The sequence below is a fragment of the Heptranchias perlo genome, chromosome 10 (assembly GCF_035084215.1).
Source record: "Heptranchias perlo isolate sHepPer1 chromosome 10, sHepPer1.hap1, whole genome shotgun sequence".
Taxonomy (NCBI): domain Eukaryota; kingdom Metazoa; phylum Chordata; class Chondrichthyes; order Hexanchiformes; family Hexanchidae; genus Heptranchias; species Heptranchias perlo.
In genome coordinates this window covers 83,237,230-83,263,460 of record NC_090334.1, presented here as the reverse complement: position 1 = coordinate 83,263,460, position 26,231 = coordinate 83,237,230, and the positions used below count along the sequence as shown (strand labels likewise).

Sequence of the window (26,231 nt, the reverse complement as noted above, 5' to 3'; positions counted from 1 at the left end):
TGCGCCATTCAATATGATCATGGCTGATCCTCCATCTCTACCATATTCCCACTCTCTCCCCATACCTCTTGATGCATTTTGTGTCCCGAAATCTATCTAGCTCCTTAAATATATTCAGTGACTTGGCCTCCACAGCATTCTGTGGTAGAGAATTCGACAGGTTCACCACCCTCTGAGTGAAGAAATTTCTCCTCATCTCAGTCCAGATAATCTGTTTTAGTGATGTTGGTTGAGGGATAAATATTGGTCAGAACACTGGGGAGAACTCCCCTGCACTTCTTCGAAATAGTGCCCCTGGCATCTTTTACATCCACCTGGGCGGGCCTTGGTTTAACGTTTCATCCGAAAGACGTCACCTCCGACAGTGCAGCACTCCCTCAGTGCTGCACTGGGAGTGTCAGCCTGGATTATGGGCTCAAGTCTCTGGAGTGGGGCTTGGAACCCACGATCTTCTGACTCATGAGACGATTGGTACTGTGATCCATGGTGATGTGGGACATGACTCTGTATGACTGGGGTGTGGGGTATGGCCTTTACGGGGCTCTGGTTCCAGAGGTCTGGTTGAGGCTGCGGTTTAGGTGCTTATGATTGTCGTTGTAAATGATCAGGGCAAGACTGTGGTGCAGTCTTTAACATCGGAGCAGAAATAAGACTGGGAATGATTGGCTCTGTAACTGAGGCAGAGTTGCCAAGTTTCAGAATTTGAGTTTGTGACGTTGTCAGGCAGGGTGACCAACCCTGACCTCAACTTTAACCTGCAGCCTTAGGAATATAAGAACAGTAGACCATTCAACCCCTCTAGCCTGTTCCGTTATTCAATTAGATCATAGCTGATCTGTACATAGGAGCAGGAGGAGGCCATTCAGCCCTGCAAGCCTGTTCTGCCACTGAATTCGATCACGGCTGATCTGTACCTTAACTCCATCTACCCATCTTGGTGCCGTAACCCTTAATACCCTTACCTACCAAAAATCTATCAATCTCAATTTTGAAATTTTCAATTGACCCCCAGCTTCAACAGTATTTTTGGGGGAGAGAGTTCCAGATTTCCACTCCCCTTTGTGTGAAGAAGTGCTTCCTGACATCACCCCTGAACGACCTGGCTCTAGGTTACACCCCCTTGTTCTAAGAATCTCCCACCTGAGGAAATAGTTTCTCCCTATCTACCCAATCAAATCATTTAATCATCCTAAATACTTCAATTAGATCATTCCTTAATTTTTATATACTCGAGGGAACACAAGCCTAGTCTACGAAACCTGTCCTCATAATTTAACCCTTTTAGGCCTGGTATCATTCTGGTGAATCTGTGCTGCACCCCCTCCAAGGCCAATATTAAAGATTGAGTGGCATTATTCGATGGTGAGTGAAGGGAGTCTCCCTGGTGTCCTGGTCAACATTCCTTTGGCCAGTTTGTTTTGGGCCAAGTTCTGAGCAGCACTGAAATCCGACAGTGCAGGACTCCCTCGGTCCTGCGCTGCGGTCCAACGGTGCAGGACTCCCTCGGTCCTGCGCTGCGGTCCTACGGTGCAGGACTCCCTCGGTCCTGCGCTGCGGTCCTACGGTGCAGGACTCCCTCGGTCCTGCGCTGCGGTCCTACGGTGCAGGACTCCCTCGGTCCTGCGCTGCGGTCCTACGGTGCAGGACTCCCTCGGTCCTGCGCTGCGGTCCTACGGTGCAGGACTCCCTCGGTCCTGCGCTGCGGTCCTACGGTGCAGGACTCCCTCGGTCCTGCGCTGCGGTCCTACGGTGCAGGACTCCCTCGGTCCTGCGCTGCGGTCCTACGGTGCAGGACTCCCTCGGTCCTGCGCTGCGGTCCTACGGTGCAGGACTCCCTCGGTCCTGCGCTGCGGTCCTACGGTGCAGGACTCCCTCGGTCCTGCGCTGCGGTCCTACGGTGCAGGACTCCCTCGGTCCTGCGCTGCGGTCCTACGGTGCAGGACTCCCTCGGTCCTGCGCTGCGGTCCTACGGTGCAGGACTCCCTCGGTCCTGCGCTGCGGTCCTACGGTGCAGGACTCCCTCGGTCCTGCGCTGCGGTCCTACGGTGCAGGACTCCCTCGGTCCTGCGCTGCGGTCCTACGGTGCAGGACTCCCTCGGCCCTGCGCTGCAGTCCTACGGTGCAGGACTCCCTCGGCCCTGCGCTGCAGTCCTACGGTGCAGGACTCCCTCGGCCCAGCGCTGCAGTCCTACAGTGCAGGACTCCCTCAGTCCTTGCTGAACCAACGACCTTCTGACTGAGAGTGAAGGGTCGAGGCTGATCTTGAGAGAGGGATAATGGGCAACTGTGATCTGCAGCTTCTCAGGATATGCTTTTAGCAAATTTCTACAGCTTACATTTATAGAGCACCTTTAACTTAATTAAAAATTCCAATGGCGCTTCACAGGATAAAAAATTGACACCGAGCCAAATAAGGAGACATTAGGACAGGTGACCAAAAGGTTAGTCAAAGAGGTAGGTTTTAAGGAGGGTATTGAGAGGTCTAGGGAGGGAATTTCAGAGCTTGGGGCCAAGCCGGCTGAAGGCATAGCCCCCAACGATGGGGCAAAGGAAATGGAGGATGGTGTGGCCAACCATGTCAAAGGTTGCACAGAGGTGGAGAAGGATGAGGAGGGATAGTTTACCACGGTACAGTCACTTAGGCAGGGGCGGAAACCTGATTGGAGACGATCAAACGTGGAGTTGCGGGAAAGATGGGCACGGATTTGGGAGGCGTCGACACGTCCGAGGACTTTGGAGAGGAAAGGGAGGTTGGAGATGGGGCGGTAGTTTACAGGGACAGAGGGGTAATGGGTGGGTTGTTGAGGAGGGGGGTGATGAGGGCAGATTTGAAGGGGAGGGGGACAGTACCCGAGGAGAGGGAACCGTTAACAATATCAGCTAACATGATATTCTCTCCAACTCCGAGTTGCAATTTTCTTCTTTCTTTTTTGTCTCTCGTGAGAAAGTGTGGTTCGGGTTAAGTGAACTGTGTATAATGTCACCCCATTGACTGAGTGGGGCAGGCTTGATAGGTTTTATCTTGTTCTCTTTTTTTTTGTATGTTCGTAAGGAACATCACCAGAAGCAGATGAACTGGTCATTCGTCCAAGTGCTGGGATCTTGCTGTGCGCTGAATGGCTGCCACATTTTCCTACACGTCAGTAGTCACTGTATTTCGAGCAAATTCTTTGAACACGAGGTGCTTTTGGGATGTTTCCGAAATGTGATAAAGCAACTGGTTCTTGCATAGTTTGGAAAGGAGTTTTTCAGCAAAGCAACTTAAGATGATTTTGGCGGGGGGGGTTTACACTTACTGTACAGAACACAAAGTTACATAACACAACCAGCATATCCGAGACTTAAACAGCATCTAATTAACAGATTTTAATTTGTGTGATTTTGCATATTTTCATCAATAAGGTGGTGAGATTCACCAGAATGTTGAGAAGCGAGTTTGTCTGCGGAGAGTGTGACTGTCCAGTGATACAGGTCTGACCCACCACCGTCTGCCTTCCTCACTCAACTGCTTGCGCCGAACTTCAAACACGGCAAAAGTATAGCAACCAAGTATCGATGCCTCCTCCTCCTGTAACTTTCCAACTAGGTGATTGTCTCACCAAGAGATAGAGAGTCAGCACCTTCAGGGGAGGGGGAGAGAGTCAGCACCTTCAGGGGAGGGGGAGAGAGTCAGCACCTTCAGGGGAGGGGGAGAGAGTCAGCACATTCAGGGGAGGGGGAGAGAGTCAGCACCTTCAGGGGAGGGGGAGAGAGTCAGCACATTCAGGGGAGGGGGAGAGAGTCAGCACATTCAGGGGAGGGGGAGAGAGTCAGCACCTTCGGGGGGGGGGGAGGGAGAGAGTCAGCACCTTTAGGGGAGGGGGAGAGAGAGTCGGCTCCGAGAGGGGAGAGAGAGAGTCAGCACATTCAGGGGAGGGGGAGAGAGTCAGCACCTTCAGGGGAGGGGGAGAGAGTCAGCACCTTCAGGGGAGGGGGAGAGAGTCAGCACCTTCGGGGGGGGGCGGGGGAGAGAGAGTCAGCACCTTCGGGGGGGGGGGAGAGAGAGAGAGTCAGCACCTTCGGGGGGGGGGGGGGGGAGAGTCAGCACCTTCGGGGGGGGGGGAGGGGGAGAGTCAGCACCTTCGGGGGGGGGGGGAGGGAGAGAGTCAGCTCCTTCAGGGGAGGGGGGAGAGAGTCAGCACCTTCAGGGGAGGGGGGAGAGAGTCAGCACCTTCAGGGGAGAGGGGGGGGAGAGTCAGCACCTTCAGGGGAGAGGGGGGGGGAGAGTCAGCACCTTCAGGGGAGGGGGGGGGGGAGAGTCAGCACCTTCAGGGGAGGGGGGGGGAGAGTCAGCACCTTCAGGGGAGAGGGGGGAGAGAGTCAGCACCTTCAGGGGAGGGGGGGGGTGGGGAGAGTCAGCACCTTCAGGGGAGGGGGGGGGAGAGTCAGCACCTTCAGGGGAGAGGGGGGGGGAGAGTCAGCACCTTCAGGGGAGAGGGGGGGGAAGAGTCAGCACCTTCAGAGGAGAGGGGGGGTGGGGAGAGTCAGCACCTTCAGGGGAGGGGGGGGGGGGGGGGAGAGTCAGCACCTTCAGGGGAGGGGGGGGGGGAGAGTCAGCACCTTCAGGGGAGGGGGAGAGAGTCAGCACCTTCAGGGGAGGGAGGGGGAGAGTCAGCACCTTCAGGGGAGAGGGGGGGGAGAGAGTCAGCACCTTCAGGGGAGGGGGAGAGAGTCAGCACCTTCAGGGGAGAGGGGGGGGAGAGAGTCAGCACCTTCAGAGGAGAGGGGGGGTGGGGAGAGTCAGCACCTTCAGGGGAGGGGGGGGGGGGGGGGGAGAGTCAGCACCTTCAGGGGAGGGGGGGGGGGGAGAGTCAGCACCTTCAGGGGAGGGGGAGGGGGGGGAGAGTCAGCACCTTCAGGGGAGGGAGGGGGAGAGTCAGCACCTTCAGGGGAGAGGGGGGGGAGAGAGTCAGCACCTTCAGGGGAGGGGGAGAGAGTCAGCACCTTCAGGGGAGAGGGGGGAGAGAGTCAGCACCTTCAGGGGAGAGGGGGGGGTAGAGTCAGCACCTTCAGGGGAGTGGGGGGGGGAGAGAGTCAGCACCTTCAGAGGAGAGGGGGGGGGTGGGGAGAGTCAGCACCTTCAGGGGAGTGGGGGGGGGGGGAGAGTCAGCACCTTCAGGGGAGGGGGGGGGAGAGTCAGCACCTTCAGGGGAGAGGGGGGGGAGAGAGTCAGCACCTTCAGGGGAGGGGGGGGGGGGGAGAGTCAGCACCTTCAGGGGAGAGGGGGGGGAGAGAGTCAGCACCTTCAGGGGAGGGGGGGGGGGGGAGAGTCGGCACCTTCAGGGGAGAGGGGGGGGGAGAGTCAGCACCTTCAGGGGAGAGGGGGGGGAGAGAGTCAGCACCTTCAGGGGAGGGGGAGGGGGGGGGAGAGTCAGCACCTTCAGGGGAGAGGGGGGGGAGAGAGTCAGCACCTTCAGGGGAGGGGGGGGGGGAGAGTCAGCACCTTCAGGGGAGAGGGGGGGGAGAGAGTCAGCACCTTCAGGGGAGGGGGAGGGGGGGGGAGAGTCAGCACCTTCAGGGGAGAGGGGGGGTGGAGAGTCAGCACCTTCAGGGGAGGGGGGGGGGGGGGAAGAGAGTCAGCACCTTCAGGGGAGAGGGGGGGGGGGGGGGGAGAGTCAGCACCTTCAGGGGAGGGGGGGGGGGGAGAGTCAGCACCTTCAGGGGAGGGGGAGGGGGGGAGAGTCAGCACCTTCAGGGGAGAGGGGGGGGAGAGAGTCAGCACCTTCAGGGGAGAGGGGGGGGAGAGAGTCAGCACCTTCAGGGGAGGGGGAGAGAGTCAGCACCTTCAGGGGAGGGGGAGAGAGTCAGCACCTTCAGGGGAGGGGGGGAGAGTCAGCACCTTCAGGGGAGGGGGGGGGAGAGTCAGCACCTTCAGGGGAGGGGGGGGGGGGAGAGTCAGCACCTTCAGGGGAGGGGGGGGGGGGGAGAGTCAGCACCTTCAGGGGAGGGGGGGAGGGAGAGAGTCAGCACCTTCAGGGGAGGGGGAGAGAGTCAGCACCTTCGGGGGGGGGGGGGGAGGGAGAGAGTCAGCACCTTTAGGGGAGGGGGAGAGAGAGTCGGCTCCGAGAGGGGAGAGAGAGAGTCAGCACATTCAGGGGAGGGGGAGAGAGTCAGCACCTTCAGGGGGGGGGGAGAGAGTCAGCACCTTCGGGGGGGGGCGGGGGAGAGAGAGTCAGCACCTTCGGGGGGGGGGGGGAGGGAGAGAGTCAGCTCCTTCAGGGGAGGGGGGAGAGAGTCAGCACCTTCAGGGGAGAGGGGGGGGAGAGTCAGCACCTTCAGGGGAGAGGGGGGGGGGAGAGTCAGCACCTTCAGGGGAGGGGGGGGGGAGAGTCAGCACCTTCAGGGGAGGGGGGGGGAGAGTCAGCACCTTCAGGGGAGAGGGGGGAGAGAGTCAGCACCTTCAGGGGAGGGGGGGGGTGGGGAGAGTCAGCACCTTCAGGGGAGGGGGGGGGAGAGTCAGCACCTTCAGGGGAGAGGGGGGGGGAGAGTCAGCACCTTCAGGGGAGGGGGGGGGGGGAGAGTCAGCACCTTCAGGGGAGAGGGGGGGGGGAGAGTCAGCACCTTCAGGGGAGAGGGGGGGGGGAGAGTCAGCACCTTCAGGGGAGAGGGGGGGGAAGAGTCAGCACCTTCAGGGGAGAGGGGGGGGAGAGAGTCAGCACCTTCAGAGGAGAGGGGGGGTGGGGAGAGTCAGCACCTTCAGGGGAGGGGGGGGGGGGGGGGAGAGTCAGCACCTTCAGGGGAGGGGGGGGGGGGAGAGTCAGCACCTTCAGGGGAGGGGGAGAGAGTCAGCACCTTCAGGGGAGGGAGGGGGAGAGTCAGCACCTTCAGGGGAGAGGGGGGGGAGAGAGTCAGCACCTTCAGGGGAGGGGGAGAGAGTCAGCACCTTCAGGGGAGAGGGGGGAGAGAGTCAGCACCTTCAGGGGAGGGGGGGAGAGTCAGCACCTTCAGGGGAGAGGGGGGAGAGAGTCAGCACCTTCAGGGGAGAGGGGGGGGTAGAGTCAGCACCTTCAGGGGAGTGGGGGGGGGAGAGAGTCAGCACCTTCAGAGGAGAGGGGGGGGGTGGGGAGAGTCAGCACCTTCAGGGGAGTGGGGGGGGGGGGAGAGTCAGCACCTTCAGGGGAGGGGGGGGGAGAGTCAGCACCTTCAGGGGAGAGGGGGGGGAGAGAGTCAGCACCTTCAGGGGAGGGGGGGGGGGGGGGGAGAGTCAGCACCTTCAGGGGAGAGGGGGGGAGAGAGTCAGCACCTTCAGGGGAGGGGGGGGGGGGGGAGAGTCAGCACCTTCAGGGGAGAGGGGGGGGGGGAGAGTCAGCACCTTCAGGGGAGAGGGGGGGGGAGAGAGTCAGCACCTTCAGGGGAGGGGGAGGGGGGGGGAGAGTCAGCACCTTCAGGGGAGAGGGGGGGGAGAGAGTCAGCACCTTCAGGGGAGGGGGGGGGGGGAGAGTCAGCACCTTCAGGGGAGAGGGGGGGGAGAGAGTCAGCACCTTCAGGGGAGGGGGAGGGGGGGGGAGAGTCAGCACCTTCAGGGGAGAGGGGGGGTGGAGAGTCAGCACCTTCAGGGGAGGGGGAGGGGGGGGGAGAGTCAGCACCTTCAGGGGAGGGGGGGGGGGGGAAGAGAGTCAGCACCTTCAGGGGAGAGGGGGGGGGGGGGGGGGAGAGTCAGCACCTTCAGGGGAGGGGGGGGGGGGAGAGTCAGCACCTTCAGGGGAGGGGGAGGGGGGGAGAGTCAGCACCTTCAGGGGAGGGGGAGGGGGGGAGAGTCAGCACCTTCAGGGGAGAGGGGGGGGAGAGAGTCAGCACCTTCAGGGGAGAGGGGGGGGAGAGAGTCAGCACCTTCAGGGGAGGGGGAGAGAGTCAGCACCTTCAGGGGAGGGGGAGAGAGTCAGCACCTTCAGGGGAGGGGGGGAGAGTCAGCACCTTCAGGGGAGGGGGGGGGAGAGTCAGCACCTTCAGGGGAGGGGGGGGGGGGAGAGTCAGCACCTTCAGGGGAGGGGGGGGGGGGGAGAGTCAGCACCTTCAGGGGAGGGGGAGAGAGTCAGCACCTTCAGGGGAGGGGGGGGGGGGGGAGAGTCAGCACCTTCAGGGGAGGGGGAGAGAGTCAGCACCTTCAGGGGAGGGGGAGAGAGTCAGCACCTTCAGGGGAGGGGGGGGGGGGAGAGTCAGCACCTTCAGGGGAGGGGGGGGGGGGGGAGAGTCAGCACCTTCAGGGGAGGGAGGGGGGGGGGGGGAGAGTCAGCACCTTCAGGGGAGGGGGGGAACCCAATAAGAGGGGAAAATGTGTTAGCAGAGTATGAAAATAACCTAGTAATTAATTTAATGCTAGATGACAGGCCTGAAATCATCCACTGTACAGATCATATCTAATGGAACTTCTATTCATGATCATGCTCATTAATTCTAAATAGACCACTCATGCATCAAGATAATTTGCTCTTAAATCGTCAGAGTTGTATTCCGAAAGCACAGATCCCCTGGTAATCAGTGAATAGTAAATGAGGCATCTGCTGGCTCATTTAATATTAATATTAATAATAATACAGGAAGCTTTGAGCAACAGCATGCTGCTTGTTGCTGTCCGTCACACATGGTTGCTATGGGTTTCGAAGCTGCTTCTCTGCCATCGGGGGGAGAGTGGGAGTTTATTCCTATTGAAGGAGCCGAACAGCATCAAAAGTGAACGTCCGAGCTGTGTTGAGATCAGTGTGAGAACGGGCTACTCACTGTGAGGACCAGGGTGTACGGTGAGTTACAACTGTGTTTGAAAATATCAAATGTCTAACTAAATCGGTAACGTGTGTGTGTGTGTGTGTATATATAGATATAGATATATATATATATGTATATAGTTCTCATTTCTCTGTGCTTTGTTTATATTATATATACATTATATACATTCTGTGTCTATATATAGTCCCTTTATATACTTTATGTATCTAGATTCTATATCTATATTCTCTATACAGTCTATATATACGTGCATTCTCTATATAATCGTTATATATACATTCTCTGTGTTATGTGTTCTTTTTATGTGCTCTCTCTATTTACAGTCTATATATACATTCTATGTATATGCATTTTTTACATATACATTCTTTTTACAGATATTCTCTGGGTACAGTTCTATATATATTCTTTTTCTATATATTCTCTATGTATTCTCTTTATATACATTCTCTCATTTCATTTATATATACAGTATTTTTATATACCTGTCTCACTAAAACATGTAAGTATAATTCCTCATCAGAAATCTGGATTATCTATCTATAGTCTCCATGTGTCACTATGGGTCTTTTTTATGTCTCTGTTTGTCTCTATCTCATAGATACAGTTAATCTCTCATTCTCTCTGAGTATGTGTGTGTTTGTGTCTCTCACACTGCCTATTCATTTCTATCTCTATTTCTCTTTATATGTCTATTTTTTCTTCTCTCTGTCTCTTGCTGTGTCTGTTCCCTCTGGATCTCTCTATCTCACTCTCTGTCTCTCTCAGTCGCTGTTCCCTCTCTCTATCTCACTCTCTGAATCTTGCTGCGTCTGTCTCTGTATCTCTCCATCTCACTCTGTCTCTTGCCGTGTCTGTTCCCTTTCTCTCTCTATCTCACTCTCTGTCCCTTGCTGTGTCTGTTCCCTTTCTCTCTCTATCTCACTCTCTGTCTCTTGCTGTGTCTGTTCCCTCTCTCTATCTCACTCTCTCTTGCTGTGTCTGTTCCCTTTCTCTCTCTATCTCACTCTCTGTCCCTTGCTGTGTCTGTTCCCTTTCTCTCTCTATCTCACTCTCTATCTCTTGCTGTGTCTGTTCCCTTTCTCTCTCTATCTCACTCTCTGTCTCTTGCTGTGTCTGTTCCCTCTCTCTATCTCACTCTGTCTCTTGCTGTGTCTGTTCCCTTTCTCTCTCTATCTCACTCTCTGTCCCTTGCTGTGTCTGTTCCCTTTCTCTCTCTATCTCACTCTCTATCTCTTGCTGTGTCTGTTCCCTTTCTCTCTCTATCTCACTCTGTCTCTTGCTGTGTCTGTTCCCTCTCTCTATCTCACTCTGTCTCTTGCTGTGTCTGTTCCCTTTCTCTCTCTATCTCACTCTCTGTCTCTTGCTGTGTCTGTTCCCTTTCTCTCTCTATCTCACTCTCTATCTCTTGCTGTGTCTGTTCCCTCTCTCTATCTCACTCTCTATCTCTTGCTGTGTCTGTTCCCTTTCTCTCTCTATCTCACTCTCTGTCTCTTGCTGTGTCTGTTCCCTTTCTCTCTCTATCTCACTCTCTGTCTCTTGCTGTGTCTGTTCCCTTTCTCTCTCTATCTCACTCTCTGTCTCTTGCTGTGTCTGTTCCCTCTCTCTATCTCACTCTCTATCTCTTGCTGTGTCTGTTCTTTGTATTTCTCCATCTCTCAGTCCCTGTTCCCCCTCTCTCACTATCTCACTCTCTGTCTTTCTCTCACCTCTGTACAATGAGTATGGCAATGGACTGTTCAGTGTTAATTCTGCTGGTGTGTGAGTGTTTGAAAAGTTTCTGGGGATGGTACACAGGTGAGAATCTAACAGTTGAGAGATCTATGGATATTGCAGGGGAGGTTGGGGGCAGCAACTAAGAAACCAATAGGAACTCTGAAACAATTTTTTAAAATAATTCAACCGAGCCAGGGTATCCTTGATCATACATGTCAAAGAATGTTTTAAAAACCAGAGCAGGGATTTCTCAAATATGCCCTGGTGTAAATACCAGAGACCTGTGATACCAGCATCTGGCATGGTGCCAAACCTGGCATCAGTGTGTACCCAAGACATGCTCGGTGTTAGAGGCACTGTGTAAAGGCACGGGAATATTAACCAGAAGTCTCTTGTAGGATGGGGTTGTATTCTCTGGAGTTTCGAAGGTTAAGGGGTGATCTGATCGAAGTTTATACGATATTAAGGGGAACGGATAGGGTGGATAGAGAGAAACTATTTCCGCTGGTTGGGGATTTTAGGAGTAGGGGGCACAGTCTAAAAATTAGAGCCAGACCTTTCAGGAGTGAGATTAGAAAACACTTCTACACACAAAGGGTGGTAGAAGTTTGGAACTCTCTTCCGCAAACGGCAATTGATACTAGCTCAATTGCTAAATTTAAATGTGAGATAGATAGCTTTTTGGCAACCAAAGGTATTAAGGGATATGGGCCAAAGGCAGGTAGATGGAGTTAGATCACAGATCAGCCATGATCTTATCAAATGGCGGAGAAGGCACGAGGGGCTGAATGGCCTACTCCTGTTCCTATGTTCCTAAACGCCTCTCGATTACTTCACTCGGAGATGTCCCGGCTAAATCAAACCTCTATATTCCCATTGTCAGCAAATTGAAGAGGGAGCTCGATTGACAGCACCTTGATGGAGGGGTATTAGAGAGAGAGGGGGACAAGTAGTTTTCTGAACATGGGACTGGTTGGATGAACTTGGATAGATGTTGCTGGTCCTGTGCACTCTCGTATCTTTAAAGGGGCACCGCCACCCATAGCAAACATTAGTTCTCTTCCATGCCGAGTAGCACAGGGGGCAACCTATTTATTCCACTGCTTTTACAACCAGCTGATCGTACTTTGAGCTCTTTCCGTAATGAAGACCGCTTTTAACGTGGCCAGGTCGTTAGCCTAATGGGCAGAGGGGGGTGGTTAATGGGGGGGGGTGTTACCCTAATCCGCTCCCATCAGAGGCGAGTATCCCGCTGGATGTCAACTCAGCATTGAGGGGGTTAATTTTGACTTTGGGCGGTATCGATGGAGCCACCTGTTATACATCGCTCCTCATTTTCATTTCTACTGAAGTCAACGGAAATTAAAATCAAACGGGCAGCTGAACCGATATCTCAACTTCTACACTCTTGCCCAAAGTCAAAATTACCCCCCCATTACTCTCATCTCCACTCGCCGGGGCTGTCTAGACTGAAGCTCGAACCCATAACCTTCTGCCTCAGAGATGGGAAAGCTGATGCTGAGCCCAGGCTCACTCCATAATGGTTAGCTGGAATGGTACCAGGGATGAGGGACTTCAGTTACGTGGAGGAACTTGAGAATCTGGGGTTGTTCTCCTCAGAGCAGAGAAGGAGATTTGATAGAGGTGTTCAAAATCGTGAAGGGTTGTGATAGAGTAAATGGGGAGAAACGGCTTCCAGTGGCAGAAGGGTCGGTAACCTGAGGAGACAGATTTAAGGTAATTGGCAAAAGAGCCAGAGGGGAGATGAGGAGAAATTTTTTTTATGCAGCAAGTTGTGATGATCTGGAATGCGCTGCCTGAAAGGGCGGTGGAAGCAGATTCAATAATAACTTTCAAAATGGGAATTGGATAAATACTTAAAGGGGAAAAAATTTGCAGGGCTGTGGGGAAAGAGCAGGGGAATGGGACTAATTAGATAGCTCTTTCAAAGAGCCGGCACAGGCACGATGGGCCGAATGACCTCCTTCTGTGCTGTACGATTCTATGATTCTACGATAAAGTGCTGTGACCTTCTTTCACCTGTTCCATTATTGCTGTTTTTCTAGTCAGGACTGTTCTATTCACCTGACCTCCCTCATACAGGGACAAGACTCCTTTAGAACCACTTTCACTGTGAAATCCTCTCCTATTAATTCCCAAAGATCTCAGAAGTATTTCCATATTCCGATTACAAAGTTGAACTTGGTAGTTAACTTTTTCCATTCGGTGCCCAGCAGGAGCAGTAGGCACATCTCAGTTCTCCTGTGACAGTGTTAATGGATTCAAAGCAATTTAAACACCTCGGCGTTTAATGAATTGCACTGAGACTCTGGGGGCGAACTGTAAACTCCTGCATCTGGAGTGAATTCAGACCCAACCAGCAGAGGGAGGCTGCACTCAAATTATATTTCAAACCCATCCGGCTGACTTTTCCTCGTCTCTTGTAAAGCTGTTTATTCTTCTGTATTTATACTGTTTCTCCCTCCTCCTCATGAACTCAGTGTTTTACAGAGGGGAGATGGGGATTGTAGACGAGACATTCGGGTGGGGGAGCTGAAAACGCAGTGGACGGTGTACAAGAAGTTTTCAAAGGGGCTTCTGAAAGAAAGGGGCGAGGTCACAATGTCAAGTGGGACACGAGGAATTAAGGCCGGGAGGTCCACTGTCCAGCCAAGGTGGTCAGAACTGGGAGTAAGACCAGAGGCAGAGGGTTTGGGGTGTGGATTAATCGCTGAGTTCATCAGTGCCCCGCGTCCCTGCCAGACGCGGCTAATGACGGTCAGTGTCCATGCCTGTGAAGTGTCAATGTTTCTGTCCAGTGGTAAATTCTCGCTGCAGCCACGCTGAGGTTTCTGAGCTACTGGCGCCATGAGGGGTGACGTCCACTATCACTGAATTGATCGACAGCCTTGAACAGACCCTTACTCTTCCTCCGCAGTCCCGTTAATCACATTCACATTAATAGCTGTCTTACCCACTCCATTACGAGCATACAGGCAATAAAACTAGACACACCTGGATTGATATCATTACATCCAAAATATTACCATGAACAAACTCCTTCTTTTGAACCTTCCTCCCCTCCCCTCAGTTCCATGGGCACCAGCTCCTCACCCAATTAACATTTATTTATGGATGAGCCTCAATACTGAATGTTGACGGACTATTTGACTGTAGGGTCCATCACTGTAGAGTCATGTCCTGTCCTCAACCAAAGTACACACATTTCCAGCAGAGATCGTTGAGACCAGGAGTGGAAAACCTCAAAGTTTTATCCTCTCCCGAGCCCAGCGGCATCGAAGCTGGTTGTAGCTTCCCCTACTGCTGATTATAACTAACCTCAGGACAGAGCAGGATTGGAATTTTTATTTTATTGGTATTATTATTCATTCTCAGGATGTGGGCATCACCGACATTTATTGCCCATCCCTAGTTGCCCTCAGGTGGTGGTTTGCTAGGTCTGGAGTCACATATAGGCCCAGACCGGTGTGGGAGTCAGACTAAGCCAACAGTGCAGTTAACACGGCGGGGGGGGGGGGGTAAGTTATAATTGTGGCCGACACGGACACATGTCAAAAGAGTGTCGGAGCCACGCCAAAAGTAACAACTATAGAAAACTCTGTGCTTACTGTCATAAATATGGGCACATAGAAGAGAGATGCTGGAGCAAGCATGGTAAACCCCCATCTCAACCTATGTTCAGAGCCGAACCGGAGGAACAAGGGAACCTCCGAGGTCAGCAAAACTGACGGTCGGCAGCCCCCATTAGTAAGGGTAAGAAAGAGGGAAGGATCTATGTGTCAGCACTAGTAGGGGGCAGGCAGTGTGAAATGCTAGTAGACACCGGAGCATCCATATCCGTTACCGACCTCCCCTTACCAATTACGGATAAAATGATTTATTTAACAGGAGTTGGGGGAAGCAAAACACCCGCTTATCTAAGTGAGACCACTTTAGTGGAGATAAATAATTTGTATATTCCCATGAAATTTTACGTATGTAAAAACAATGAAGGCACCATAATGGGGAATGATCTGATGAAAGAGTATGAAATTTTAGGTTTCCGTCCCTAAAGGACATTAGTGAACCAGTTGGGTTTTTACGACAATCCGACAGCTTTCATGGTCACTTTTATTGATCCCAGATTTTTAATTTCCAGATTATTTTTAAACTGAGTTCAAGTCCCAGTTGAATCATAGAACCTTGCAGCACAGAAGGAGGCCATTCAGCCCATCGTGCTGTGCCATGTTCTACTGGATTATTAGTCCAGACCTCTGGATCATTGGTCCAGTAATATAATCACTACACTACCGTATCCATGTGTGCTTCTGGTCTATGTGACTGAGCTATTCACCTGCTAAACTCTGTGTGTCATTGAGACAACCTATGCACAGGCACTTTACAAGGATAAGGGACATGATGCTGATGAAAGCAAGAGGTAATTATTGAGAATGAGACTGTAGATAAAGGTTGGATAATGAATGGGGGCAGAGGATTAGATAATAGAGTTTAATTACTGTTTAGATTAAATAGAGGTGTTCAAAATCTTGAAGGGTTACGATAGAGTAAATAAGGAGAAACTAGCAGGAGGGTTGGTAACCAGAGGACACAGATTTAAGGTAATTGGCAAAAGAGCCAGAGGGGAGATGAGGAGACATATTTTTGGAATGCACTGCCTGAAAGGGCGGTGGAAGCAGTTTCAATAATAACTTTCAAAAGGGAATTGGATAAATACTTGAAGGGGAGAAATTTGCAGGGCTATGGAGAAAGAGCAGGGGAGTGGGACTAATTGGACAGCTCTTTCAAAGAGCCGACACAGGCTCGATGGGCCGAATGGCCTCCTTCTAGGCTGTGAGATTCAATGATATTATATCTTGATGTGCCTAGATTGCTAACTGTCTTACTAATGTGTTGTAGTGACCTGCTATATTTTGCAGATCCCACATTCAATGGCAAGCACTCATTCACCAGAGACATGTTAACTTGGGTTGTTGAAGAAGATAAGAGAACCCATGGTGTTGCCTTAATCGCAACAAGACCACTGAAGTCCCGAACTGCTGCACAGGTGGTCAAGGTACAAGCCAGATCTTAAATAGCAACATGGAGGTGACAATCCCTTCGCACCAGGGTGAAGAGGGTGACATTTGTTTGCAGCCGAAGAGCAAGGGTAAAATTGGCTTGGTGAGGAAACTAACCAAAGGAGGTTCACCCAAGTTATTCCTCATGAAAAATAAGAAGACGACGAATAAAGCAAAGGCAAGCAAAGCAGGGCAGTTCGGAAGTGGCGCAGTTGTGAGGCATCAGGCGGGAGTTGCTTCCTGTGATGTTCTCCAAGAAAATGACGAAACAGTCACTGCTGCAGACAGCGAGAAGAAAGGCCACTCTGAGAATACCAAGATCTCGCCATGGGTCGTGGCCCCAGGGATTGATGAGACTGCCTTTGAAGACAACGCAGGAAGCGGCAGTGGAGAAAGAAGGTCCATAGGCGAGGAAAATGAAGAAACCCGCCATCAGTCTTCGCTGAACTCAAATAGACCACTGGTCGGTCCACACGGGAGCACCGAGAAAGAAGACAACGGGGATGGCCTGGTGCCTGTCAAACGCAAAATAAAATCAGGGAAAGAACCAAGGCAGAAAAGCGAGAGGCGGCGAAAGGGATCGAGGGTGCAAAGTGCCACATGGCAAGCTCTGATCTGTGTCAGAAAAACTCGAAAAAGCAGAGTGAATGAGGCCATGAGAAGGTCTCTGAACGATCCCCAAGCAACTCTACCTGAGACAGAAGGTAAGACCCAGAAGCAGAGTTGTGTTGCTGCTCATGTATGTAGAGTCCAGAGCGAAGACACATGTAACTCTGCTGAGACGAGGATCAGGAATGCGGACCTTGAAGGGAGCTTCATCTTGTCAGATGGTTCTGGTCAAAGTGATCAAGACGACAAGGATGCCGATGAGCTCAAAGCATCTGAAATGGGAGGAGGACCTGAGATTTCCAGATCGGACAGCCAAGCCAAGCTGAGAAGAAAATCAACAGGGCTAGGATGGTCATCCTTCAGACATCTAATGACATCGAAAAAGGAATGGAGAAGTCTCGCAGAGAAGAACTTTGACGCCTCGGGTCGTCAATGTCAGCAGGTCGAAAGTGCAGAGACCGAAGCGCTGCAGGATTGCCAGGACTCTGAAGTAAGCGCCTCGTCCAACTCAAAAGCTCCGCTCGCAAAGCTGTTCAGAGGCAAGAAGAAGAAAGCAGAGAGTCCAAGTAAAGACTCCGAGACACCTGCAGATCCAACGACTCTCGCTGGCAGAGATTCTGAAATCCTGCGTCCAGAAATGATGAGTCCACCGCTGAATGGAGATCAGGACACAGATCTTCATCCACCAGGTGTCTCTAAAAGTTGCCAGCCCGAGACCACCTATGAGAAGGCGGAGGAAAGGGCGGGCATCAAAGGAACTCCCCCAGCGAAGGTCCAGGACGAGATAGGGTTTTCCGAGGAGAAAGGCCAAGCTACATCGGTCAAGGGCAAGCAAGAGAGCGACCAGCACTCGCGTGACTTTGGTCTTGAGCTGTCGACGTGTTCTCTTCAAATGACAGCACAGGGAGTGCAACACGGCATTGGTGCAGCAGAGATGAACCCATCTCATCTCCTGGAGACTGATGGGTTTCCTGAGGAAACATCAACTGGAGTTGCAGATCTGTTGCAGGAGAAGTCCACTCAAGCTACTTTGGGAATGGTGATTGAAACCGAGAGACAAGGGCTGGCAATGGAAAGTTCTGACGAGGCTAGACCTGCCCTAATAGCAAGTGGTTATTTGTGTAACCCAAGCACAACTGAATTGCAATCGTTCCCACAGCCAAAGCCAGATAGCACAGAAGGACTTCATCTTCCAGAGCTGTTGTCCATTGAGGACTCTCAACACACACCAATCCAGGAGTCCACCAAACAGGGAAGTTCCAATCTTGATAAATTAAGCAGTAAGAATTCAAATCCTGTCTGCTGCTTCCTGAAACACAATGCTGAGCAAGTGCTAGGTTCCCAAGGAAGCATAAATGGGCCAACGGTGGGAGTTATTGGACGAGGAGGTTTATCAGGAGAGATGAATGTTGAGCTGCGGGGATCTGCTGCCCCGGCTCCGAGCAGTGACTCAGGCCGTCCTTCGAGTTGCTCTGAAGAAGCTGCTTCTTGTGAATGTCAGGTCCACGAAAGTGCGGATTGGAACCACTTGTCAGAAGGCAGGAGATGCAGCGCTCCCTGCGAATGGGGAGTTGACCCACTGAGCGACAGGGTTCCTGGCGATGAATTCTCCGGCCTCCGTCGCAGGTCAGAGACGTGGGAGGCGATGCTGGTTCAGACCGCTTCCTGTATCGTGCAATCGGCTATGCAGGCAGCTGTGGAACAGCTGGTTGGAGAAACGACCATGAATGGTGTTCCTGAAAACCATCCCGCAACGGAGGTTTTGGACTCACAATAGACACGAGGAACACAAGCCAGGAGACAAAAGAAAGTTCTGCAGCGTGAGATTGGAGAGGGAGCAGAACATTGAAAGTTCATTTTCTGGCATTCGAGTTTGAAACCTTTGCTCCTGTACAGCAATTCTTTCTTTCGTTAGTTTTTTTTAAAGTTATTGTTCTCCCTATAATTTAGGAACTCTAGAGATATGAGTTTGTTGGGTGACCTGCTCCTTCTGTCTCTGCTAGAATCGCGCTCACACACCAGCTACGTGGTTGCGCAAAATGGCCTCAAGGATTCCTCGCCCTCTGATTCTTCCAACCCCCACCTTTGGCACAGGCGCCTGGGCACCACAACATCTCCCCCCCACCCCCCCCACCCAGCCCTCAGTAACATGAGTGATACCTGGAAGTAAGTGAAATAGGGAAACATTGGGAGTAATTTTAACTTTGGCCGATGGTGTATAACGGACGATTATACATCCAGCCCGAATTTCCTTTCCATTGCCATTTAATTCGATTTCGCCCATTTTAAACCAGTGCCCAAAGTTAAAACCACCCCCATTGATCCTACACCCAATCTTCCTGTCACCACCCTCTATTCGCAACATATACCCAATGTACATAAATTGTTGACTTATAGCAATTGCTAGACGATAAAAGACCAAGGTCCGTCTAGTTCCCCTGCTACTATCCCGGCAGCCACATGATACAATGATGATGGAGTTGTTGACTAATCACAGCAATCAATCTCGATCAATGAGTCTCCAACAGACCCAGACATGAGGTGAGGAAAACCCCCAGTGGTGGAGAGCTCTGGGAACCATAGGTCCAAAGTCACCTGTTCCTCCCGAGCCTGTTACCCACCACACGTCATGTCTCACATTACTGATATAATGTTATTTTCTGTAAGAAATCTATCTAATTTGTACTTGAATGAATCAGTACTAACTGCTCCCGCCATCTCCTTAGGTTAATAAATGTGTAAGGATTATACTATCAGACCTTCAGTGTGGGTGTCATGTATCAAAGATACGGAAACCATTGGCTATCAGTGGCTGCCATGGCAACTGCTGCTTTTTCAACATTTATTCTTGGGATTTGGGCGTCGCTGGCGAGGCCGGCATTTATTGCCCATCCCTAGTTGCCCCTTGAGAAGGTGGTGGTGAGCCGCCTTCTTGAACCGCTGCAGTCCGTGTGTTGAAGGTTCTCCCACAGTGCTGTTAGGAAGGGAGTTCCAGGGTTTTGACCCAATACTGATGAAGGAACGGCGATGTATGTCCAAGTCAGAATGGTGTGTGATCGATGGGTAACATGGAAGTGATGGTGTTCTCGTGGTACTGCTGCCAAATAAAAGGATCCAGAACCAAATTAAAATGATCTGGGGGTGATTTCAAGGCTGAAATCTCATCCCAAGTTCTACTGGTGGTTATAAGCATGAGATCTCCTGCCTATCCATTACTCTCTGAGGGACCTATAATTTCTCTTAGCCTCGGGGACTCTTAACCTAAAATTCAACCAGCGGGAGGGTAAAATGGGCAGTAGGGGAGCGTCTGCCTGTTCTGCACCTCACCCGATTCTCATTGCCATTAACTTCAATAGAAAGGAAAATCTGGCCAGCTGTATAATGGGCGGCCAATCCTTCACCGCCCGATAGACGCCCTGTCAATGTTGAATTTTGCCCTTCTGTTGTCAGTTGATTGCCCTCCTTTTCTCTTCACCGCAGAGTATCCAGGCTGGTAAGAGCTGGCGACCGGGAACTGGGCAATAGGAGGCACAGGAGAGTGGCCTGACTCAATCCGTCCATTCACGCTCACCCACAGCCACACCGCTGAAATCGCAAACTTGATCCACGACTGATGGCTGCCAATCAAAAGCCCATCGCTTCCCGGCACAGCTCGACATCATCCATCCTCTCCCAGACTAAGTGACACCACCGAGCCAACCCCAAATGTACTTTCAATGTTGCGTGTCATTTCTTGAACTTACGTTGTACTTATAGACAACTGTTTGTAAAATTGTTTTGTGGTTTAACGATGTTTAATTACAATTCTTAACATGGAATTGTGGGTCCTGTTTAATTACGCAGATAAAAGCCAATTAGCTTAAGGAATGTTAAGTGAGTGCAGAACAGAGTGACAATAAACCCTTGTGTTTTTTTATTCATTCCCGGGATGTGGGTGTCGCTGGCAAGGCCGGCATTTATTGCCCATCCCTAGTTGCCCTTGAGAAGGTGGTGGTGAGCCTCCTTCTTGAACTGCTGGTAAAGGGTTTGATACAATGGAGTGGCTTGCTAGGCCACTTCATAGGGCAACCATGTTAGTGTGGGACTGGAGTCACATATAGGCCAGGAAATCTGGAACTCTCTTCCCCAGAAAGCAGTTGAGGCTGGGGGGGTCAATTGAAAATTTCAAAACTGAGATTGATAGATTTTTGATGGGTAAGGGTCTTAAGGGTTATGGAACCAAGGCGGGTAAATGGAGTTAAGATACAGATCAGCCATGAATTGAATGCCGGAACAGGCTCAAGGGGCTGAATGGCCTCTTCTTGTTCCCATGTTCCTAAATGTTTACAGAGTAATGTCACCCATTCCCCTCCAAATAGCTACAGAAGCAAAGCAAGATTCAGAGAACAGACAGTCAAAGCACGGACATCAGTCAAGGTTGGGATTCCAACGCTGGGTTGGTTTAATCAGCACTGCAGCTACCACAGTGTCTCAGTCTTACCAACGGCATTGTCTGATTGGATGAGCTGAGATCAATCCTTTCTGCTACATTTTCAACACTTAATGAACTCTGATTCATCAGGTCATCAGGAATGGATTTATTTCAATACAAGCAGAAAAATGAGAGCTCTCAGCATCCGTCGATGCTGTAGAACTCGGGGAATAAAGGATTGAAGTTCAGGGCTGTTCCCCATTATGTTTCTGGATTTTATATTCGATTTTCTACCTACATTCAACATAAAACTCCCATAAGCTGCACACTCTCTATGGATTAATTTATTTCTATCCAGATGCTCCAGGATGTTATCTTTAATAAGAATCTCCAAAACTTTACCCACGGTCACTTTTTGCAACCTTTTTTTTCAGGAGAAACAGCTGCCTCTCTCCAGCCCTCAGTCTCCCCTCCAGAGATCAGTGATTTCTGGACGATTTGTGCCAGTGCTCCTGCGATAAGTCCTGTTCACCCATCACCCGTGTCCTCGTTGATCTGCATTGGCTCCCAGACCCACCCCACCAATAGCTTAAATTTAAAATTCTCATCCTTGTGTTTGAATCCATTCATTTCTCTCCCAGGCTGCTCGTAGCAGTGTCCATGAGGTTAATTTTTAAATCCGGAAAAGTTGGCAACCCTATGGGAGCAGCTCATCATAAGTGAGGCCAGAACAAATCATAACAGGTGCTGGTTCTGGGCTGTTGGGAACGTGGGAGTTGCTCGTTGATACCGAGAACAAGGTCTCTGAGGGTTTCGCTGCTTCTTCCATCAACACCCAGCATCAGCGAGACGTTGGTCCTGGATGTTGTCATAGCAGCGACTGTGCAATTCTTCACCCACAGCTGCCCCAATGGCCTGGTGAATGGAGGCACCAGGTGGTGTGCTACTGAGCATTGCAGCCCAGAAGAGACCGAGTCCAATGAGTTGCGGTGCTGAGTTAGCTCGTCTCAAGTCAGGCCATCTGTTGGGAGCGCTGCAGGGTTAGATATGCAAATAGCATGTTAGCCTTTATTGCAAGGGGGGGTTGGAGTACAAGAGTAAGGAAGTCTTGCTACAATTGTACAGGGCTTTGGTGAGACCTCACCTGGAGTACTGTGTAGTTTTGGTCTCCTTACCTAAGGAAGGATGTACTTGCCTTAGAGGTGTTGCAATGAAGGTTCACTAGATTGATTCCTTAGATGAGAGGGTTGTCCTATGAAGAGAGATTGATGTAGAATGGGCCTGTACTCTGGAGTTTAGAAGAATGAGAGGTGATCTCATTGAAACATACAAGTTTCTGAGGGGGATTGACAGGGTAGATACTGAGAGGATGTTTTCCCTGGCTGCAGAGTCTTGAACTGAGGGTATAGTCTCAGGATAAGGGGTCGGCCATTCAAGACTGAGATGAGGAGGAATTTCTTCACTCAGAGGGTTGTGAATCTTTGGAATTCTCTACCCCAGGGGTCTGTGGATGCTGAGTCATTGAGTGTATTCAACGCTGAGATTATTAGATCTTTGGACTCTAGGGGAATCAAGGGATATGAGGATCGGGCGGGAAAGTGGAGTTGAGGTCGAAGATCAGCCATGATCTGATTGCAGGGTGGAACAGGCTCGTGTGGCCGACTCCTGCTCCTATTTTTTGAAAAAAGGAGGAGGCTACTCAGCCCACTGTGTCTGTGCCAGCTCTTTGGAAAAGTAAGTTAGCTTCATCAATCTATTGGCAGACGGGGGCATTGCTGATGGTGCCCTTTCTTCTGGATTCCCCCACCAGAGGAAACAGTGCAACTGTACCCCGGGAAAATCATACAAGGAGGCCATTCGGCCCATCGTGCCCGTGCCGGCTCTTTGAAAGAGCTGCCCAATCAGTCCCACTCCCCCTGCTCTTTCCCCGTAGCCCTGCAAATTTATCCTTTTCAAGTATTTATCAAATTCCCTTTTTGAAAGTTATTATTGAATCTGCTTCCACCGCCCTTTCAGGCAGCGCGTTCCAGATCAGAACAACTCGCTGCGTAAAAAATCTTCTCTCCCCTCTGGTTCTTTTGCCGATCACCTTAAATCTGTGTCCTCTGGTTACCGACCCTCCTGCCACTGGTTTCTCCTGATTTACTCTATCAAAACCCTTCATGATTTTGAACACCTCGATCAAATCTCCTCTTAACCTTCTCTGCTCTAAGGAGAACAACCCCAGCTTCTCCAGTCTCTCCACCGAACTGAAGTCCCTCATCCCTGATCTATTCCAGTAAATCTCCTCTGCACCCTCTCTAAGGCCTTGACATCCTTAGGGTGATATGGCTGGCTCTGCTGCACAGGAGGGCAGGAAAAAGAGTGGCAGAGCTATAGTGATAGGGGACTCGATTGTAAGGGGAATAGACAGGCGTTTCTGCGGACGCAACCGAGACTCCAGGATGGTATGTTGCCTCCCTGGTGCAAGGGTCAGGGATGTCTCGGAGCGGCTGCAGGACATTCTGGAGGGGGAGGGTGAACAGCCAGTTGTCCTGGTGCATATAGGTACCAACGATATAGGTAAAAAACGGGATGAGGTCCTACAAGCTGAATTTAGGGAGTTAGGAGTTAAACTAAAGAGTAGGACCTCAAAGGTAGTAATCTCAGGATTGCTACCAGTGCCACAGGCTAGTCAGAGTAGCAATGACAGGATAGCTAGGATGAATACGTGGCTTGAGAGATGGTGCAAGAGGGAGGGATTCAAATTCCTGGGCCATTGGAACCGGTTCTGGGGGAGGTGGGACCAGTACAAATTGGATGGTCTGCATCTGGGCAGGACTGGAACCAATGTCCTAGGGGGAGTGTTTGCTAGTGCTGTTGGGGAGGGTTTAAACTAATGTGGCAGGGGGATGGGAACCGATGCAGGAAGTCAGTGGGAAATAAAGTGGTGACAGAAACAAAAGGCAGTAAGGGAGAGTGTACAGAACATGACCGGACAGATGGTCTGAGAAAGCAGGGCAAAGACCAAGGGAAGTCTAGATTAAATTGCATTTATTTCAATGCAAGAAGTCTGATGGGCAAGGCAGGTGAACTCAGGGCATGGATGGGTACATGGGACTGGGATGTTATAGCTATTACTGAAACATGGCTAAGGGAGGGGCAGGACTGGCAGCTCAATGTTCCAGGGTACAGATGCTATAGGAAAGATAGAGCAGGAGGTAAGAGAGGAGGGGGAGTTGCGTTCTTGATTAGGGAGAACATCACGGCAGTAGTGAGAGGGGATATATCCGAGGGTTCGCCCACTGAGTCTATATGGGTAGAACTGAAAAATGAGAAGGCAGAGATCACTTTGATAGGATTGTACTACAGACCCCCAAATAGTCAACGGGAAATTGAGGAGCAAATATGTAAGGAGATTACAGACAGCTGCAAGAAAAATAGGGTGGTAATAGTAGGGGACTTTAATTTTCCCAACATTGACTGGGACAGCCATAGCATTAGGGGCGTGGATGGAGAGAAATTTGTTGAGTGTATTCAGGAGGAATTTCTCATTCAGTATGTGGATGGCCCGACTAGAGAGGGGGCAAAACTTGACCTCCTCTTGGGAAATAAGGAAGGGCAGGTGACAGAAATGTTAGTGAGGGATCACTTTGGGACCAGTGATCATAATTCCATTAGTTTTAAGATAGCTATGGAGAATGATAGGTCTGGCCCAAAAGTTAAAATTCTAAATTGGGGAAAGGCCAATTTTGATAGTATTAGACAGGAACTTTCAGAAGTTGATTGGGAGAGTCTGTTGGCAGGCAAAGGGACGACTGGTAAGTGGGAGGCTTTCAAAAGTGTGTTAACCAGGGTTCAGGGTAAGCACATTCCTTATAAAGTGAAGGACAAGGCTGGTAGAAGTCGGGAACCTTGGATGACTCGGGAGATTGAGGCACTAGTCAAAAAGAAGGAGGAGGCATATGACATGCATAGACAGCAGGGATCAAGTGGATCCCTTGAAGAGTATAGAGATTGCCGGAGTAGAGTTAAGAGAGAAATCAGGAGGGCAAAAAGGGGACATGAGATTGCTTTGGCAGATAAGGCAAAGGCGAATCCAAAGAGCTTCTACAAATACATAAAGGGCAAAAGAGTAACGAGGGAGAGAGTAGGGCCTCTGAAGGATCAACAAGGTCATCTATGTGCGGAACCACAAGAGATGGGTGAGATCCTGAATGAATATTTCACATCGGTATTTACGGTTGAGAAAGGCATGGATGTTAGGGAACTTGGGGAAATAAATAGTGATGTCTTGAGGAGTGTACATATTACAGAGAGGGAGGTGCTGGAAGTCTTAACGCGCATCAAGGTAGATAAATCTCCGGGACCTGATGAAATGTATCCCAGGACGTTATGGGAGGTTAGGGAGGAAATTGCGGGTCCCCCAGCAGAGATATTTGAATCATCGACAGCTACAGGTGAGGTGCCTGAAGATTGGAGGGTAGCAAATATTGTGCCTTTGTTTAAGAAGGGCGGCAGGGAAAAGCCTGGGAACTACAGACCGGTGAGCCTGACATCTGTAGTGGGTAAGTTGTTAGAGGGTATTCTGAGAGACAGGATCTACAGGCATTTGGAGAGGCAGGGACTAATTAGGAACAGTCAGCATAGTTTTGTGAGAGGAAAATCATGTCTCACGAATTTGATTGAGTTTTTTGAAGGGGTAACCAAGATAGATAGATGAGGGCTGTGCAGTAGACTTGGTCTACATGGACTTCAGCAAAGCCTTTGACAAGGTACCGCATGGTAGGTTGTTACATAAGGTTAAATCTCACGGGATCCAAGGTGAGGTAGCCAATTGGATACAAAATTGGCTTGACGAAAGACAGAGGGTGGTTGTAGAGGGTTGTTTTTCAAACTGGAGGCCTGTGACCAGCGGTGTGCCTCAGGGATCGGTGCTGGGTCCGCTGTTATTTGTTATTTATATTAATGATTTGGATGAGAATTTAGGAGGCATGGTTAGTAAGTTTGCAGATGACACCAAGATTGGTGGCATTGTGGACAGTGAAGAAGGTTATCTGGGATTGCAGCGGGATCTTGATAAATTGGGCCAGTGGGCCGATGAATGGCAGATGGAGTTTAATTCAGATAAATGTGAGGTGATGCATTTTGGTAGATCGAATCGGGCCAGGACCTACTCCGTTAATGGTAGGGCGTTGGGGAGAGTGATAGAACAAAGATCTAGGAGTACAGGTTCACAGCTCCTTGAAAGTGGAGTCACAGGTGGATAGGGTGGTGAAGAAGGCATTCGGCATGCTTGGTTTCATTGGTCAGAACAATGAATACAGGAGTTGGGATGTCTTGATGAAGTTGTACAAGACATTAGTAAGGCCACACTTGGAATACTGTGTACAGTTCTGGTCACCCTATTATAGAAAGGATATTATTAAACTAGAAAGAGTGCAGAAAAGATTTACTAGGATGCTACCGGGACTTGATGGTTTGACTTTTCGGGAGAGGTTAGATCGACTGAGACTTTTTTCCCTGGAGAGTAGGAGGTTTAGGGGTGATCTTATAGAAGTCTATAAAATAATGAGGGGCATAGATAAGGTCGATAGTCAAAATCTTTTCCCAAAGGTAGGGGAGTCTATAACGAGGGGACATAGATTTAAGGGGAGAGATACAAAAGGGTCCAG

General features: G+C 50.8%; 1 protein-coding gene across 2 annotated transcripts; it reads left to right on the top strand.

Annotated features, from left to right (window-relative positions):
- Positions 1-2,866: 2,866 nt before the first annotated feature.
- On the top strand, positions 2,867-19,984 carry LOC137326737 (uncharacterized). 2 transcript variants are annotated; one of them, XM_067992106.1, is made up of 4 exons: positions 2,867-3,586; positions 8,577-8,777; positions 15,417-18,056; positions 19,647-19,984. In XM_067992106.1, exon 3 carries the CDS (start codon positions 15,580-15,582, stop codon positions 17,941-17,943), a length of 2,364 nt encoding a protein of 787 aa, XP_067848207.1. In that variant the 5' UTR covers positions 2,867-3,586; positions 8,577-8,777; positions 15,417-15,579; the 3' UTR covers positions 17,944-18,056; positions 19,647-19,984. The 2 variants fall into 2 exon arrangements, with proteins under 2 accessions (XP_067848207.1, XP_067848206.1); XM_067992105.1 differs by lacking the exon at positions 2,867-3,586 and having other exon boundaries at positions 8,313-8,777; positions 15,417-18,076.
- The last annotated feature ends 6,247 nt before the right edge of the window (positions 19,985-26,231 follow it).